Here is a 19531-nt window from a genome sequence, read left to right as displayed (position 1 = left end):
CTTCAGTCTGGCTATTCTATAGTTGAGGCATTGTTTTGTTGTGTGCAGCTTGTGATAAACTCTTTCAGTGCAGTCTGTCCATTGTCTACAAATTTTTATTTTTTTATTTTTATGTTGAACCATTAATTTGTGCCACATCATTGAATAAATGGAATAATTAAGCTTAGTGGGCAGTCTAGGTGGGCCAAGATTATCATCAGTCAGTCACTGTCTTCTTATCTGTAGTATTTCAAAGTTAGGAAAGGGGGGGGGATATCATAAAAGGACAATATCTCTTGGATGGAGATATGTCAATAGCTTAGCTCACACTTATCTTTCCTTAGCTGAGCTGAGTATGTACACAGAGTCTGTTTGATAAGTTCGTTGCATGGTGAAAAGTTTGAACTATGGGGGAAGTGGGGCATTACATTTGGAAAGCTGCCAAACTATGTAATTTGAATGTGGAGAAAAATGTGTTACACCCCTCCCAATGTAACTAGTCAAACTGTTTGCTAATGGTTTCAGTTTTTACCTGGGGTCTGCTGGGACTTAGTCCCTGCCTCTCTGCAACTTGAGGTTCTCAGTCCAAGTTAAGCCCGACAGTGCAGGGTTTAGCTCATTGATTGAGAGCGATCAGCTGACACCTCAACCAATCAGCTGACCCTGCGCTGCATGGCTTATTTCGGGATAACTAACAAAAACTCATAGAAGCTTCCGGGTATTAATACAGGAAGAGGAGAGGCAGGGACCAGTACCTGACGGACCCTAGGTTATTAGGAGAGCTTCCGGCTATCCTTTGTTGGTAAAGGAGCAGCGCCCTGAGAACCCCAGGTTAAGAAGTCAAACTGTTGTAAGTGGTTGTGATGTAAGGGCACTCCTTACACCATAACCACTATGGTAAGCTGTAGTGGTTATGGTGCTTGGAGTGTTCCTTTAATGTAGTGGTCTTGGTACCGAGATGCTGTCCTTTCACTCTGACAAGTGTAAGCATTGCAATTTCTGACTACCGTAATTACATTTTTACATTTGTTAGTCAGTGTGCTTCAGGTGACCATCAGTCAGAGAACCACTAAATGCGCTTCCTAGTGAATAATGAAATAATGTAAAGTCTTCACGTTTTGTTTCATTCTGTAGTTACACTTCCCTGTAGAGAAGCACTGTGTTTCTCTGTGAGGCGAATCTCATTGGCACAGCATTTGCCACGTGTGCACTAGGGCTCTCTCTACTAAAATGATTTGAATTCTTTCTTTACAGAAAAGTGCAGGGCACTCTGGGCACCATAAACAGTACTGTGGTGGTTCTTCTTTCAGTGACTGACTCGTTAGAGGTAGTCTGCTGTGTATGATCAAAGTGGGCCCAAAAGACCACAGTGAACAAACAAAAAGGTCACCTAGCTAAATGCAGGTGTTGTGGGATCTTTCAGACTGTGCCATAAAAAGTTAAAAGTGCAGAGGTCTTGTGACTAGAACTGTGCAAAAGGTTTCTGCACTGTCTCACAGGAATGTTTGCAAAGCCTATTAACCTCTTTCTGTCCATGCAGAGTTGAGGATGTGTGTGTGGATTGTATATATTTAATCACATGGAAGTGTTCCATGTTTTTTTTTTTTTTCTTTATTCCTTTTGGTTGCATCATCTTTTTGTGTTCATTATTTTGCATTTGGGTTGCTATTGGAGACGTGAGTTAAAATTCACAGACGATTGCACACATTTTCACAGTGCTCAGTTGCAGCTTGATTTTCTTATGTGTGAATTACAAACAGTCTAATGCAGCGTTTCCCAAACCAGTCCTCAAGACCCACCAACAGTCCAGGTTTTGTTAGTATCTTCATTGGAATAAAACGGCGTAATACATAAATCCTGGACTGTTGGTGGGCCATGAGGACTGGTTTGGGAATCACTGGTCTAATGTATGTTTCTGCAGTTACCTTTAAGATTCTAAAATCCACCACCTTTGTTTGTGTTTTTCTCCCTTGCCCTTTTGGAGATATGATCTCTCTCTAGTGGAAAAACTATAACGCCAGATGGAGCTATACAAGTGATATGCAAAGTGGTAATAATACCTCTTTCCCTTTGCTACCTGGTATTCAGCTGCTGAGGCTATTAACTTACATGAAATAAAAATGCCAAATTATCTTTCTGTAGGTTAGCATGCTAGTGTTTATGAGGTATAGCTAGGTACCAAAAAGATTGCGGTGAGGCCAAGCATGATAAAACTTCCAACAGTGCAAATACAGCAAATAACTATTGTGTATCACCTGCATTTCTCAAGTTGTACCTTAATGGGGTAGTTCTTGGGCAAAGTTACTTGGGAAATCATGTCTCCACATCTATCCCAGAGTTTCCAGCTTAACATGCAAATGACAGACAGGCATTGTGCATACTGACTTTCTGCAGATACCCTTAGCAATGGAATATATATATATATATATATATATATATATATATATATATTTTGTTGAAATTACATTGAATGTGGTTGAAACACTGGCTTGGTTTGGTACTGATGATCCATATGTCTCTGTCTCTCTTTAGTACTGGCATAAAGCATGCTTCTCCTGCGAGACCTGCAAAATGACTCTGAACATGAAGAACTACAAGGGATATGACAAGAAGCCGTACTGCAGCGCGTAAGTAACGGTTATTAATTTGCTTCCAGCTTGACATACATATTGAGCACACTTGTGCTGTTGCACAACACAGACAGTGGGGGCATTGACTGTGAGAGATGGGAGCATTTATTAAAATAACAGGACCACTCACTGGAACAAGCATATGTTAACAGGATGTTTCAGAAGTTGTCAAAATTATATATAGGGGGATTAAATCCCTCCATATTAAATGTTATAGGTCTCCTAATATATGACAATATATCAACTGGCTTAATGCCTCCCCTGATGTCACTATTTGCCATTAGAAAAAAAAGAATTATGAGAGGGAACGTAGATTACTAAAGAGAAAGGGTACCCTTTCTTTAAAAAAAAAAAAAAAAAAAAGTTAAATAAACAAAAATAGAAAACTCTCTGGTCTCTAAACCTCCTTGCCACATTTCTTATCCCTCCAGTATTGTAGGATTAGCAAGATAACATCATAGGTATGCTGATTGTTCATTGTGGGAGAATGGAAAGGAAGGGGTAATTTGCAGCCAGATTCCGATCATTCCACAGACATGACACAACCCTTTCTCCTCCTCATGTCATAGGACACTGTCCTTGGGTAAACAAGAGGGGTTCCTCTTGGACATAGCCAAACTGCAGTTCTTGAAAACAGGACCTGCTAAATATTCATGATGATTTAGAGGCCTTCAAGTATAATTTCTTTGCTTCACGGCCAATGCCTATTGTCCTATCTCACACTTGTCTGGGTTAGACTTTTAAAGGACATTTATTTTCTTTGTAATATATTTCTTACGGTCTTTATACTTTTTTTATTTTTGTTATTTTTTTCACCTTCCTTGCTTGTAGCCTCGCTCTGTATTATCGCCATAATACACTTTTCAGCTATTTTTCTTATCTTGCAGAGTGTTTCCTTCTACATATTCTCATATTCTCCATCAATATTAGTATCTATTTAGCTGTCCATATCTACCTGTATAACATTCTTTTTCTCAAAATAGATTTCCCTGCACCTTCCCTCTTGTCGCTGTCTGCCCAAGCATGTATATTTTTGATCAAATGATTCTTTGTCTCCTTTTGCTCCCTTTATTTCTCCTTTCTTTTCATGATTGTTTGCACGTCCTTCAGTTACTCCCGTCTAGATTGTTTATTTTGCAGTCTGCGTTCTGTTTTTGGCATCATAAAGGTTGTCTTTACCTTGCATCCTTGCCTTCTGCTCAAAGCTCTTTCTCTTTTTACCTGCCTGTCTCTGATACAGGATGTACATTTTTTGTGGGTTGTGTTTGCTGTACTGACTAAGCATAGGTTGTGTCATATTGTCTATAAATAATCATACAAGTTTTGGAGAGGATATGCTTGTGGTTAGGCATGAACAGCCCCTTTGCTGAAGGTATTCATGAGCGGTCACCTTTTTGTAGGCCAAGTCACTTCCTGTCACCCTGTGGACATAATATAAATAGGAGCATTGTGTGGTCACTTAACACAACCTCCCACTGAGTTAATTTCTGTTTTACTAAGTTGTGGATAGAAATGTAACTGCTGATGGAGGAAATGCATGCAGGCTCGCATTTGAGGGCTGCTGACTTGTTACATTATAATTATTTATTTGGATCAGTTTGTTAATCAGTGTGTGGTTTTTTTGTTTTTGTTTTTTTGTTTGTTTTTTCTGTGCCGCATAGTGAAACCTTTATTGAAACTTGTTTTAAAATGGTCTGGTGATTTTCAGGGTAATTCACTAAAACTCTGCATTTTCCTAAATTACATCTGAATTTAAAAAAAAGTTGAGGCTGAGGCATGGCTGAACAATTTTCCCAGATCAACTATTTTTACCTCCGTTTTACATTCAGATTTAATACACAAAAAATGGAGTTCAGTTTAGTAAATAACATTAAAACTCACCAGATGATTTTAATCATATGAGATGCCGGTGGTTGTAGTGGCTGTAGTAGTGATCGGTTTTGGGATATGTTTGCTTTCTGTGGGAGTAATGTCTGATGACTGGCTTTTTGAGGTGTGTATGTGCATGTGAGTTCTGGACTTTTGGTAGCAGCACTTTGTTTAAGGTATTAAGAATAACATCATTTTAAGGTTTAAAGGAACACTATAGGGTCAGGAACACAAACATGTATTCCCGACCCTATAGTGCTAAAACCACTATCTGGCTCCCCTTACCCTGTAAATATAGCAAAATCTTACTTTTATGGCAGTCTTACTTTTATGGCCCTGCCCCTGATCTGCCTGCTTGGCTAACATCATCAGAAGTGTTAAACAAAAGCCAATTACAATGCTTTCCCATAGGATTGGCTATGGCAGTCAAGGTGGCAGATAAGGGGCAGAGCCAACACAAACCATATACAGCCCTGGCCATTCAGCATCTCCTCATAGAGATAAATTGAATCAATGCATCTCTATGAGGAAAGTTAAAGGACCACTGTAGTGCCAGGAAAACAAACTCGTTTTCCTGGCACTATAGTGCCCTGAGGGTGCCCCTACCCTCAGGGTCCCACTCCCGCTGGGCTGAAGAGGGAGGAAGGAGTTAAATCCTTACCTTTCTCCAGCGCTGGGCTCCCTTGGCGCTGGGGACTCTCCTCCTCCTTCGGTCGTCATCGGCTGAATGCGCATGCACGGAAAGAGCCCGCGCACGCATTCAGGCAGTCCATAGGAAAGCATTCTCAATGCTTTCCTATGGACGCTGGCGTCTTCTCACTGAAAATCACAGTGAGAAGCACCTCTAGCGGCTGTCAATGAGACAGCCACTAGAGGATGGATTAACCCATTTGTAAACATAGCAGTTTCTCTGAAACTGCTATGTTTACAGCAGGCAAGGTTAACCCTAGATGGACCGGGCACCCAGATCACTTCATTAAGCTGAAGTGGTCTGGGTGCCTATAGTGGTCCTTTAAGTGTCTCCATGCAGACGTATCCCAAGGCTGTAATGTAAACACTGCCTTTTCTCTGAAAAAACTGTGTTTACTGCAAAAGCCTGAAGGGTGATTATACCCACCAGAACAAATACAATAAGCTGTAGGTATGCTGGTGGCTATGGTGTACTTTAAGCATAAAAAGCTATGTTTAACCACTTCATGATGTTAGGGCGTGTTGTTAATGGGCTTTAGTGCCGGTAGGACCTATTAACACATCCAAACGTTTTGGTGCATGCTAATGTTAAATCCCTACTCACACCAGGGTGTCTTCGGTATGAGTCTAATACCTGGAACTATCCACTAGTGGCCTTAGAGTTACAGATTAGCTGTATGAGGCACTCAAAGTTAAATGGTCATTTAAATCCCCATTGACAGCAATTTGATATGTAGACCAAAGTATCAGTAACTACTAGAGGGTGCTGCCCTCTGTCTGCTGGGGCTATTTTTAATGGCCCGAGACTGACAGTTGCACTTTAACAATTGCTCAAAATGAGCACTGCTGCAGCCATTTTTAACTGCTGTCCTGCAGTTTGGTGTGAGCAGGGGTTTATTACTTAAGAGTTATTACTCTGCTTTAGTGCTGTTAGGACGTATTAACACATCCTAACGGTTTGGTGTGAGCAATGTTAAATTATTGATTACACTAGGCTGTCCAAGGTATTGGGACAACCTAGTGTAATACCTGGGGGCTCTCCTTTGTACTCTGTGGCCACAATTAGTGGCCCAGGCTCTCTGATAAGGTGTATGTAGTGCTAAAAAAGCATATAGCAGATTATAAAAAAAGACCTTTATGTCCAAAAAGCAATATCTAACATGTAGAAGGGCACATTATCTATTTATCCTTATTTTATTTATTTATTTTATTTAATTATGGTGGAAAAGACAAATTCTAGGTTTTATTTTAGTTCAGAACTTACAGAAATACAATTGCCTCTGTCCTAAAGGGTTACTCCAACCCTTATGCAAACAATATTTTTGAAATTTCAAATGCTCTACTCTTAAGTGTCGTTCCCCCTTCCCCCATAATACATGTACAAACGTTTTTTTTTTTTTTACTTACTTGCACTCAATCGTTGGGAAAAAAATGATCTCCCACACTTCTTCCTGATGTCATCAGCTAGGATCAATCACAAGCTTGTGATTGGAAAAAAAATGTCCCCGCTCAGAACTCATGCACGCAATCTGAGCTGGGGAAGGAGAAGGTTCGGGAGTAGGATTTTAATTACAATAATAAAAAAAAAAAAAAACTGTAAGTTACAGAGGGAGTCGAGAGGGAGCGCCTATAGGGTGGAAAGGAGGAAGGAGAGCTATCTTCCCCTTTGCAAGCAGTGCTCTGACGTCAGACATAAAATGTGCACAGAATTGACATTAGGCAGCCCTGAACAGTTCTGGGCTGCCTATGTCACATGTGTGGGGGTGCAACTAGCACACAGTTAAAATCTGCATGTTGAGTTTTCAAGCAGAAACACTGCACATCCAGATTCGTATCACCATGACCACATCAGATCAATAAGTAATCCTTTAAGGCACGGGTTCCCAATTAATTTTACCCGTGGAACCTTTTGACATTTTTTTTCTTTTAATCTATGTGTTTGCTGGCACAATGTACAGATGAAATATAATTTAGTATTTAATTAAACATTTACCATGACAGGTACACTTTTATTTAAAATAAACTGCATATAGTTCTTGTAGTTCAACTATTTTTCTTTTTAAGGATACCAATGCTTGCATATTAGCCAATGAACTAAGTCATTTCACCCATCCTGTATTTATTTTGGCTGGAACCTATTTCAATGCTGTGTTGTGATTAGAACTTTGAGCAGAATAATTGGAGGTTTTTTTTCAGTTGCATAGATTACTACAGAGTGAAGAAAGTATTTATTTGCACCTGGAGCCCTCAAACATTCCTCAGACCAGGGCTATGACCTGTGACCTTTGCTCTTTGCATCCTAAATTAGCAAATAGTTTTCTAAGGCAAAATAACTTAATATGGTTCTGTAGTCTCCTGCTTGTGTCCAGCAGTTGAAAAGATTACCATGCTGAACTGAAGTTGTGTGTCTGTTAATTAAAGGAAATATGTCTGGAAAATGGGATTTGGACATGAAAGGAGTCTAGTTTTGTAATTTTTGACCTGTATTGTGCTTCATGTGGGCATATAGTGTGTTCTATGAATAAGTTACATTATCATTATTCGTTTTTAAAAAGCGCCAACATATTCCGCAGCACTATACAGTAGGTGGACTAATAGTGAAGTATTTGCAACAAAATAAGTTGAAAGCAAAGGGGGTCAAAGGCCCTGCTCAAATTGGCTTAAATTCTTGGTTGGGTAAAATGACACAAGGGGTAAGATGCATTTCATATATGAGAAAAGTAGGTTGCTAGGAGTATATACATTTGTTGGTGATACAGTAGCAAAAGAGGAGGCAAGGTGAGTTACCATGGTGCAGCGAGAGATGTTAACAGTTTCATTAATAAGCCTTCCTGAAGAAGTGAGTTTTCAATGATTTTTGTTGTTGTTGGTATGAATGGAGACTGGGTGAGAGTCTAATGGAGCAAGGAAGGGAGTTCCATAAGTATGGTGCAACCCTAGAGAAGTCTTGAAGGTTGTCATCAGAAATGACCGTACAAACAGAGGATAGACACAGGCCTTTGGCAGAGCATAGGGTCCCGAACGGGACATTTTGTGTATTAGTGAGGATAGCTAGGGAGGAGCAATCTTTAGTATAGATTTGCAAGTGGACAGGAAGATGAGCCTCGCCACAGTATTCATTAGAGACTTAGCTGGGAATGTGTAAGACTAATGAGAAGCCGATTACATTAGTCAAGGCTGGAGCCACATCCGGTGTTAGATAGGGGCAGAAGCAAGCAATGTTTTTGAGATTGAAGTGGCAGCATTTGACGATTGACTGGACATGAGTGGTGAAGAAAAGGTTGGAGTCAAAGACAGCACATAGGCAGTGAGCCTGTGAGGTAGTGCTGATGGTTGTGCCATTGACTTGGAGGTACACGAGCGTAGATATGTTTGAGGCAGGAAAGAGAAGTTCTATTTTGGAGAGCTTCAGTTCAAGGAAGTAAAGCCATCCAGTGAGAAATAACAGAAAGCCAGTCCGAACACGAATCAAAAGGGACGTTGAGAGATCAGTAAAAGACAGATAGACTTGTGTGTCAACTGCATAGACGTGATATTGGAAGACAACTGAGCTGATGAGTTTACCAAGGGAAGTACTATAGATTGAGAATAGGGGACAAAGGACAGAACCTTGGGGAACATGAACAGAGAGGGGTTCACATGTTTCTAGTTGTCTACTTTGGTGCTGTTTGATAAAGTGACTGGTTGCATGCCATGTATCCAAAGACATGCAATCAGCTTGAATGTGTGTATTTGTATTCAAGGTGTGGATGTGCCAAGGTTGACTGAAGGAAAGGTGATAAGCACAGACCTGTTATAATTGGCACAAGCTTGTCAAACAAAATTAATATTTATGTTTGACTTTGCTTTCCCCAACACACAGACATGTGCATTTCAGTTAAAAGTGTGCAAGTACATATACGCTGTTTTAAAGCCGTGTTTGTACTTTCATGTGTACAGGTTTTATGTATCTGGTGCAGTCAAGTATGCTACAGTCTATGCAGGAGGCATACTGATGCTACTAAAGAAATTTAAGTTATATACACGCATTCAGGCTTGGAAAATCCAGGTTGTCATGGTGTCACACAAATGGGACTTGACCCAAAACGTATCCCCCTTTTTAATCAGGAGAGGTTAAAAATGCTCCTCTAACCAACCGTGTGACAGGCACACAAACCTGCTTTTTCAATTATACACTCTTTTCCTTGTTATTTACTATTTTTGGCTATGAGGAAGGAGAGGAGATGGAAGATCTTCAGAACTATCATTGTGAGTCAGGGAACAACACACTGTCTGTTGAATGCTTCCTGACCACTGCTGGAGGAAGTGATATGACATCACATTCACCCGGCAGCTGCCTGAATATAGGGCTCTGGATTGATGTTGGGTGTGGAAAGTTTTTTTTTTTTTTTTTTTTTTTTTTTTTTTTTATTCACAACATCATGCCCATTAGCTCTCCTGAGCTAAGCCATGCAATGCCAGTAAGCTAAATGTCTGTATCCCAGTAATGAGATCTAACCATTAGCACAGCGTTGTAGTGGTTATGATGTTTACAGAATTTGATCTACGGTACAGAACTGTGTAGACATACCTTTCTTTTATTTTCAAAGTCACAGGAGTGTGGTCTCCAGCTTTACAGAAATATATGTTTTAAGAGGACTGCAAAATCCATATGTTTGAAAATGTCAAGTATTTTCATTGCCTCATTCTTTGTTTGCTAATTTCTAGGCATTACCCCAAGCAGTCTTTCACCATGGTGGCTGACACACCAGAAAATCTCCGTTTGAAGCAGCAGAGTGAATTGCAGAGCCAGGTAAGGAATACCAGTCAGATTGTGTGTATGCATATCTAGAGGGTTGTCTGGGAAACCCGTTTAACTGATAAAACAATAAATTTTTAAATATTTTTTTATTTCCATTGTTGGATAGTGCTTGGTGCTTAAAAGAACACTATTGCATTAGTTTGCCTTTGTTTTTTTGGATTCACCCCACCCCTAATCTAGATTTAAAAAAAAAAAATGGAAAGAAAGGTTTTCCTTACCTTTTTTTCCAGGGCTGAGATCCAGTCACTGCAGCCGCTTGATCTGCTTCCTGCGAAGTCATACTGAATCTTCTTCCAGATCAATTCAATGCTCTTAAAGGTATCCTATAATCCACTGTTGTCCTGGCACTATAGGGTTAATAGGTCCTCTTCAGCCACTTACCTGAATCCAGCGCCAATGTCCCTCGGCGCTGGGTCAGGCGCTGCCCACACGCTCATTAGATCTCCACATAAGAAAGCATTATTAAATGCTTTCCTATGGGGAAAATCTGATGCTGGAGGTCCATGAGGACATCCAGCGTCGGATAACAGACCAAAAGTCTGTTTGGATTCCGGAAGCCCTGTAGTGGCTGTCTGGTAGACAGCCACAGAGGGCAGACTTGGAGCTGCAATGTAAACATTGCAGCTCTCTGGAACTGCAATGTTTTAAATTGCAGCACTAAGTGCAAAAGGTACACAGCACCCAGACTACTTCAATTAGCTAAAGTAGTCTGGGTGCCTACAGTGTCCCTTTAAAACAAAAACAAAAAAGTGCGCCTAGTGATGCACTTCTCCAATTAAATGGAGGTCTGCTGTGAGAACTGAGTGTGACTATACTCACAGCAGAAGCGCCTCTAGTGGCTGTCAGGAAGATGATTAAAACTAAAGGACCATTGCATCTAGATCGCTTAATTGAGATGAAGTAGTCTGGGTGTCTTTAATGGTCCTTTAAGAACACCCTGAGTGCTAATTTGTGGAGAAGAAGAAAGAATTTACACTCTGGCTGTCAGTCAAGCAGCAAAGTTGCTGCAGCATGCGCGCACACACAGTAGGGAAGGCTCCCTGTCCTCTCTGGACTGTGCATCCACATATCAACCAATGCTAAACCACTTAACAGTGAACCTGGTTGTTTATAAACTGCTAACAGCCATGGTATTGATGCTGTTAGTTTAAAATTGCTGATGCTGACACAAATATTAGCCAGGAAAAGAGAATTGCTTATTTTCAAATGTCTCTGCTTTCCTTGGCAATCCGTATCAGCAACACTTATGGGACAATCAAAATTCAAAAAAGGGTGGAAATAAAGAGTACAAATAATATAGCTGCAACAAAAACTTTATTATTGAAAACTGCAGAATGAAGACCACTTATCCCAAATGAGGTGGTGGAAGAACCCAAAACATTCAGACGATAATGTCTTACATATGTGTTGGAGGAAGACCAAGCTGCTGCCCTATAAAGTTCCACAGTAGAGGTGTTTGCCAGCGATGCCCACGTTTCCAAGACACAGCCCTGGTGGAATGAGCTTTGACTTCTTCAGGCCAGCTTTTCCTGACACTTGTTATGCCTTCCGAATGGCTGATTTTATCCATCTGTGTATGGTGAAGGTTACAGCAAACATGCACTTGTGATGTGATGAGTAGCCTGATTTTCTGATATCCTTAGTTCTTACAAGATAAATTCGCAATGCCCTAGCCACCTCCAGTGATGGTTCATGAAAAAAGGATGGGAGAACAATATCTTGGTTGAGATAGAATTTCAATACGAATTTAGGTAGGAATTCTGGGACTAGGCTAAGAACTGCAGTGTCTCGTGCCAATAGAGTAAACAGGGAATAAAAATACAGATCCTAAAGATCAGAAGCCCTACAAGCAGACTTGATGAAAATCAGGAAAAAACACTTTAGGGTTAAATTCCATTGGTTCAAATGGACAGCCAGTGATGCTGTGGATAACTGTAGGGAGATCTCAGGCTGGAACAAAATGTATTATTGGAGGTCTGACTCTCATAACGCCTCTCATGAATAGCTTGATGGTTGAATCCAAAACCAACTGTACATCTACAGTTGTCATGAAGAATCGGACATTGAGACGGTAAATTCTGTTTCGCTGGAATCTCCCATGGTTCTTCCTGGAATAACAGGAGAAGTAACGGAAGCTACAATCTCCTGGGCTAATACGGGAGAATGGCAATAACGTCCACTTCAGCTTTCCGTATGTAACAGAACCTTACCTTTGCCTGGGAACATTTATTGCTAAACCGGCCCTTTAACAACTAACCAGGTACATGCACATTAACAGAGACTATAACCACAATGGAATGTGCTTACCTGGTTCATGTGGATTACTTTTAACACAGTTCGGGACATTTAACCACTTTTGTCTATTTTATGCAATCCGTACAGTAGAGATTCAGCATGTATAAGAATGAACACAAACTACCGAACACCGGACCACCCTGCTATTCAATTATGTGGTATTTTACCGCCCAGGTCGGCACTTACCATCTGTATGAAACGCACAAACTCTTTGTTCCAGTAACTAGGTGGCCGCCATTTCGGGACTTTTACACGTGTTCGCGGCCATCTTAGTTCACGAACAGCGGTGATTTGCCGTTGAGTGTCTGAAACCAAAATCGGACACTCGAGTAGGCGAACACCGCTGAGACCTCCATAACACCGTAAATTCGTGCTGGAACTACCGACCGTGCTGCCGTTCGGTAGAAAGACTATACCACACAGGGATTGTAGCGACCATCAGGAAACGCACAGATGGCAGGATTTTCGTGCCTTTTCACCGCACGAATGAGGACCAACCGCAAGGCCAAAACTTATGGAACTATTTTCGGATAGTGTGCCTGTGCAGTCGGTCAAAACTTTAAAGTCCCATAACTCCCGAACCCCTTAACCGAATGGCATGATTTTTAAGTATGTTGTTCCCCCAGATTGGGCCTATCTGGGGATACTGGATTTATGAATGTACCCCAAGTATTTGGGGTACATCCAAAACTCGGGTAAAAGTGTGTGTGTGTGTGTGTGATAATTATGTTAACGGTTTATCTGAGGGTGAGGAAATGTGTGGGATGTAACATGTTTGTATCTGAGGGGAGGAAATGTGTGGGATGTAACATGTTTGTAATTGGTTACTGTCCTAATTATGTAGGTGTCTCCCTTTCATGGGCAGAATCGCATAAAAGGAGAATCCCTGTCATTAAAATTTAGTTCTTCTTGACCCTCAACACGTAGTCTTGTCTCGTGATTCGAGGGTACAGCTATATTCACACTGGGGATTGCTATGCGCTACATACTCCCTTAAGCTTTAATCACATAGCTCTTTTGAGAGTTTGTTCCGGTTACGCTCTCCTTGGAGGAGAGGTCTTCCCCACACGGTCCTGGATGCTGGAGGTTTATACAGGGTGGTGGAAGGAAGACTGCGTGGCTCCAGTTAAGCTACGGCGGTTGTGGAGTCTGCGGTGGTTGTGGTGTCGTCTGCAGTGCTTGTAGTCCTCAGGAAGCGCTAGGAGCATCCGTCAACGGAAGGTGTCCGTTACACCGTATTTTCCTGAGAATCCTCTGTGTTAGTGGAAAGGGAGGAAAGACAGAAATCCGATTTTTGCAATCGAGCATCTTGTCCATTCACCCTCGGATCTAACATCCTGGAGAAGAATATTGGAACTTGTCTGATTGCAAAAGTTGATCGCTTTCTGGCTTTATCTATTTGCTGCATATAATCTGAAAAGTTTATTTTCAAAAAAAATGTATGTAAGTATTTTCAATTTTATTACATAAACAAATTAAACATATTCAATAATACAAAGTAACACAATATAAAACTTGGTGGCGGGGGTGGTATCCATCCTACATAATAAATTATAACAATTTTCCGTGGTAGTATTGTTATGTATCCGTTACCTAAGTAAGTATCATGGTGACTGTAAAAGTCTGAAATTTACAATATGTTTCTGCATTATATAGTAAACAATTCTAATCATTTTCTTGATGTCTTTTTTCCATATATCCCAATGATAACCAGGTTTTATTAGTGTTGGTGAAGATTGTCTAGTAACCAATTCGTAACATTTATTTTACAGTACAGAGTGTAACATCTCTTTGACAGATGGAATCAGGGCCGGCCTTAGGGGTGTGCAAGCTGTGCGGCCGCACATGGCGCCATGGAGCAGGGGGCGCTGTGCGGCCGCACAGCCGGCCGGGATTAAAAAAAAAAAAATATATATATATATATATATTTTTTTATTTTATTTGCGGCGGGGGCGGAGCTTACCGTGTGGCGGAGCTAAAAGCGCCGGAAAACTGCTGCAGGGGAAGCAGGAAGGAGTCCCTGCTTCCCCACCAAACGGTCACCAGGAGCTGCACTGCCTCCACAATGAACTCCACAGGTAACTGTGTGATTGTCAGGTGAGTGTGACTCTCTGCCTGTGTGTATTACTGTCTGTGTGTATGACTGTCTGCCTGTGTGTATTACTGTCTGTGTGTGTATGACTGTCTGCCTGTGTGTATTACTGTCTGTGTGTGTATGACTGTCTGCCTGTGTGTATTACTGTCTGTGTGTGTGTATGACTGTCTGCCTGTGTGTATTACTGTGTGTGTGTGTGTGTGTGTGTATGACTGTTTGCCTCTGTGTGTATGACTTAATGTCTGTGTGTATGACTTAATGTCTGTGTGTATGACTTAATGTCTATGTGTGTGTGTATGACTTAATGTCTGTGTGTGTGTGTGTATGACTGTCTGCCTGTGTGTATTACTGTCTGCCTCTGTGTGTCTGTGTGTATGACTGTCTGCCTGTGTGTGTGTGTGTTTGACTGTCTGCCTGTGTGTGTGTGTGTTTGACTGTCTGCCTGTGTGTGTGTGTGTGTGTTTGACTGTCTGCCTGTGTGTATTACTGTCTGTGTGTGTGTGTGTATGACTGTCTGCCTCTGTGTGTGTGTGTGTGTATGACTGTCTGCCTGTGTGTGTGTGTGTGTGTGTGTATGACTGTCTGCCTGTGTGTGTGTGTGTGTGTGTGTGTGTGTGTGTGTGTGACTGTCTGCCTGTGTGTGTATGACTGTCTGCCTGTGTGTGTGTGTGTGTGACTGTCTGCCTGTGTGTGTATGACTGTCTGCCTGTGTGTGTGTGTGTGTGTGTGTATGACTGTCTGCCTGTGTGTGTATGACTGTCTGCCTGTGTGTGTGTGTGTGTGTGTATGACTGTCTGCCTGTGTGTGTGTGTGTGTGTGTGTGTGTGTGTATGACTGTCTGCCTGTGTGTGTGTGTGTGTGTGTGTGTGTATGACTGTCTGCCTGTGTGTGTGTGTGTGTATGACTGTGTGTGTGTGTATGACTGTGTGTGTGTCTGTGTGTATTACTGTCTGCCTCTGTGTGTGTCTGTGTGTATTACTGTCTGTGTCTGTGTGTATTACTGTCTGTGTCTGTGTGTATTACTGTCTGTGTCTGTGTGTATTACTGTCTGTGTGTATTACTGTCTGTGTCTGTGTGTATGACTGGCTGTCTGCCTGTGTGTATGACTGGCTGTCTGCCTGTGTGTGTGGATGTCTTCCTGTGTGTGTGTGTGTGTGTATGGCCGTCTGACTCTGTGTGTGTGTGTGTGTGTGTGTGTGTGTGTGTGTCACATACAACCAATACACGCATATCACACACTGTTAATACACCCATTACAAATATCACACATAGCATACATATCACACACAGTCATCACACCTACTATCACATACACAGACAACACAAACATTACAGCATACATGGATGACGGGGGGGGAGGGCGCTGTGAAGATTTTCCACACAGGGCGTCTAAATGCCTAAGGCCGGCCCTGGATGGAATAGCTGATGACCGCCAATGTCTGGGAATAACTGTGGTAGCTGCGATTTAGAATGTGTCCTATAATGAGCCTGTCAATTTTTTTCATGTTTTCGGGAAATGTTGTCCTTCCAGTAGTAAGATAATTTTGGGCAGTACCATAGGATATGTGACAAAGAACCTACTAATCCGCAATTTCCCCAACACGTATCAGAGAATCTGATGTTTAATTTTAATACGGAGCTAGATACCACCTCCAAATTATTTTAAGAGGATTTTCCCAATAATTGAAACTGCGTTATTCCTATTAAGGTAGATGTAAAATTGAGCCATTCCTCAATTGAAAAGTTTCTCTATTTGAATTGTACTTTGGGATTAATGTGCTTATCCCCTAATCCTTTGGTGCACATGTTGGGAATATGTCTATCCACTAGTTGGAATGGCTTTTCTGCCTACAAGGGAATGAAGTACCCATGGTGGGCCTCCAATACTCCTAACAAGGCCCACTCTTTTATTAGGTCACAAAGCTGATATTGATGCACTGTCCAATAAAAAGCGTATTTAAAGAAAAACTCAAAGCACCTTAAACTGCACAGACCTGCTATGAGGTAGAGCATGTGATATCATTATAAAGTGTTGCAAAATATCGAGGTATTTATTTTTGGTCAAGATACTGAACTGTTCAAATACCAATGTTATTTGTCTACATATATTAACAGGAGATCATTACGTCTAATACTTCGCCTAAATTTAAAGATGAAGGAATAATTATTTATTTTCAGTGTAGTTGTAGAGGAGTTTCAACCAAGGAAAATTTCCCATTATACAATAAATAATAATGTTTCAATATTGAAATAATCAAAGCTAGGATCTGTGTAGGCACTGTCATAGTTGTTAATATGTATAGGTTAATTTCCAGTCGGAGTGCACTAGTCAGTTGCACAACTCTGCAGTCACTCATGTTATTTGTTTCATCAAAAGAGGATTTTATCTTACCTTCATTCTTAAATGAAAAAGGCAACTTGATTACAGTTGGATATAAAACAGACACAATTTGAATGAATGGATTCTCTGTAGGTCCCATGTATGTGTTGAGACTTTTGCCCAGCTGAGCATTCTATGCTCTTATTCAGCTTATAGAAGCAAAGATAAATGTGAGTGTATTGTAAGAATGGCCATTACCTCTGGATGACAGTGGGAATGCAAAGCGATTAAACTGGAGGGGCAGAGACAGCAAAGTTGCGGATATCAGTAAAGGAAAGAATATCTTGTGAAGTTAGAGAGGTTTTTTTTTTTTTATTTTTATTTTTTTTAGGTTTTTTTGTTTTGCTCTATAACGGTAAAGTTCTTGTAATTCACTGCCCAGCAAATGGTTAATATACTCGATGTCAAAGAGTTAGAGTGCTTATTATCAAAGCATGTCCTAGAGATGCAGGACATATTTAACATTTTACCAAGTCAAACGCTTTTTAGTGTGTGTGAGATATTATTATTTTTCACTGATTCGTTAACCGTGTAATTTTAAGGTTTTTTTGTTTTTTTTTGCTATTCTTCAGATTCGTTACAAGGAGGACTTTGAAAAGAATAAGGGCAAGGGATTCAGTGTTGTTGCCGACACTCCTGAACTCCAGAGAATTAAGAAAACTCAGGACCAGATCAGTAATGTAAGTGTAAACACTCAGGCATGCCACCTGCACTCTGCAACATTTACATTATTTAGAAAGCCAAACCACTTTACTATAATGCTAAATAGGAACTCTGCCAGGGCTTGTCTAACTCTTTCATTAGTGAGGGATTTTGGTACTAAATCACTGCTGCAGTGCTCTGTGCTGTCCCAGTTCTATACCATACCTTTTGTACATGTAATGTACTCTCCAGATTAACGAGGGATTGTCAGAGTAATATTCTTGCTCTATAAACAAGGAGCAGAAGCCTCCAAGTATCCAGATACAAGGTGATTATACTGGATGATTGAGAAATGTATTTTAATTTTTTTTTTTTGTTTATATAGTTATTAATCATTTGTTACATGTGTGATTATTTTATACATAAATATATATAGATAGATTATATATATATATATATATATATAACTTTGCTACTGAGACATGGGTAAAAGAGAGCCTGACTGGCCATTGTTAGAAGTATATTCATTGCTTGGTGTGAGTGGTGTGTAAAGACTACTTTATTTTGGCTTAGAAAAAAAATCTATACCTCTATTGTTCCTACAGATAAAATATCATGAAGAGTTTGATAAGAGTCGGATGGGGAACCCAATGATTGAGGGGGCAGATATGGATCGTAGAGGGTCTGACGATGGTGCCAATTACCGCAGAACTCCATCAGAGAGCATTCCTCATCACCCACCCCCTGCCAGCAGTTCAAGTAAACATATAAATAAAATAGCTTGTATGCCATTAATAACATTAATTACCTGGACTGCCGTAGCAGGACCAAATTGGTTGGTCTACTAGATTTGACATCACCTTTTCTGTTTTATGATTTGGCTGAATGTTATCTCTGAATAAACACAAGGCAAGGGTGAGACAGTGAATTCTACTTTAGACATTTTCACAGGACCAAGTAAAAGGTTTTTTTTCTCTACTAAGAAAGTTTAAAAATGTTGGCACGTAAACATATAAATAAAATAGCTTGTATGCCATTATAGCAATAAAAATCCAATATTTAGGACACCGTTGTAATATTCAGATTGCATCATCTGGGGTTGCACCATGTTATTACAAATGGACTGCCTCAATCCCAGTGCATTTAATTTTTTCTTGTTAATGGATAAAATCCTTGTGACAGAGCTGTACTCCTCGCTGCTTCGAGGTGACTGAAGCACTTCATACCCAGTTGCCAAAGCTTGCCTGGGTCTCTCAGGACCTCTTCCACCGGACCAGGTTGTAGCTCTCTTCTTTCAGGCAGGTATCATCCCCTCTGCATGCCCTTTCTCCAAATACTGCCTTTACAAAGGCACTTGTGGCTCTCAGGCCTTGCTCTTTCTTATCACGTCCAGGGACCAGTGCAGGCAGCCAACTCTGTTACTGGAATACCCAAAGAAACCAGACAGGACACACAGTTACCAAGGGAACTAACACACAGTGCTTTATTTGCATTCGGGACTAGCACCTATCCACATTACATTGAACTTATGGCAACACACTCAATCCAATACATATAACAACATTGTATGGGAGGGAATCACCCAGTCATTCGTAATAATACAATGCAATATTTATAAAGGGATGGGAAAGACGAAGACTAACATGAAATACGTCTACTGCCTGTATAAACAATAATATGCAGCTCTACCTGAATATGCAAAATAATTTCCAGAATGGCTCCAAAACTTGATGCAAAAGCTGCTCCAACACCTCCACACTCGATGCCACGTGCTACCCACAGATTCCAACATGCATGGGGGCAGCACTATAAACCTCCCAGGTGCAATGCATCCTGGGGAAATTTGCTCTGTATTGCGAAAAAAATTCATAAACCGAAGCATTATATTCAATGGATTTTCATTTGTAAACCGAAAATTGTTAACAGAGGTACAAAATGGTTATTAATGCATAATTAGCTGGTAAGCTGTTTGTTCTCATTTCTAGATCACTGGCCAGAGCACATTAGATCTGTATGACAATGTTTGTACGTCTCAGAATAACTTTGATAGGTATCCTCATGAAGGAGACTAGAGAGAATTTGTAGTCATGAGGGATAAAATTCTGAGAGCCTTTACATCATACCACAGATTTCATTAAAACATGTCACCC

At 40.6% G+C, this 19531-nt stretch overlaps 1 protein-coding gene across 1 annotated transcript in view; it reads left to right on the top strand.

Moving 5' to 3' along the window:
• The window catches only part of LASP1 (LIM and SH3 protein 1), a 48801-nt gene that overhangs the window by 25469 nt on the left and 3801 nt on the right, over window positions 1-19531 (top strand). The window contains exons 2-5 of the mRNA XM_063458813.1: window positions 2512-2606; window positions 9876-9960; window positions 17312-17419; window positions 17987-18140. Coding sequence (XP_063314883.1) covers window positions 2512-2606; window positions 9876-9960; window positions 17312-17419; window positions 17987-18140 — 442 coding nt within the window. The remainder of the gene's footprint in view (window positions 1-2511; window positions 2607-9875; window positions 9961-17311; window positions 17420-17986; window positions 18141-19531) is intronic.

Source organism: Pelobates fuscus, chromosome 6, assembly GCF_036172605.1.
Source record: "Pelobates fuscus isolate aPelFus1 chromosome 6, aPelFus1.pri, whole genome shotgun sequence".
Lineage (NCBI taxonomy): Eukaryota > Metazoa > Chordata > Amphibia > Anura > Pelobatidae > Pelobates > Pelobates fuscus.
The sequence above is the reverse complement of the archived record's forward strand: the minus strand, read 5'-3'. Positions and strand labels throughout refer to the sequence as shown.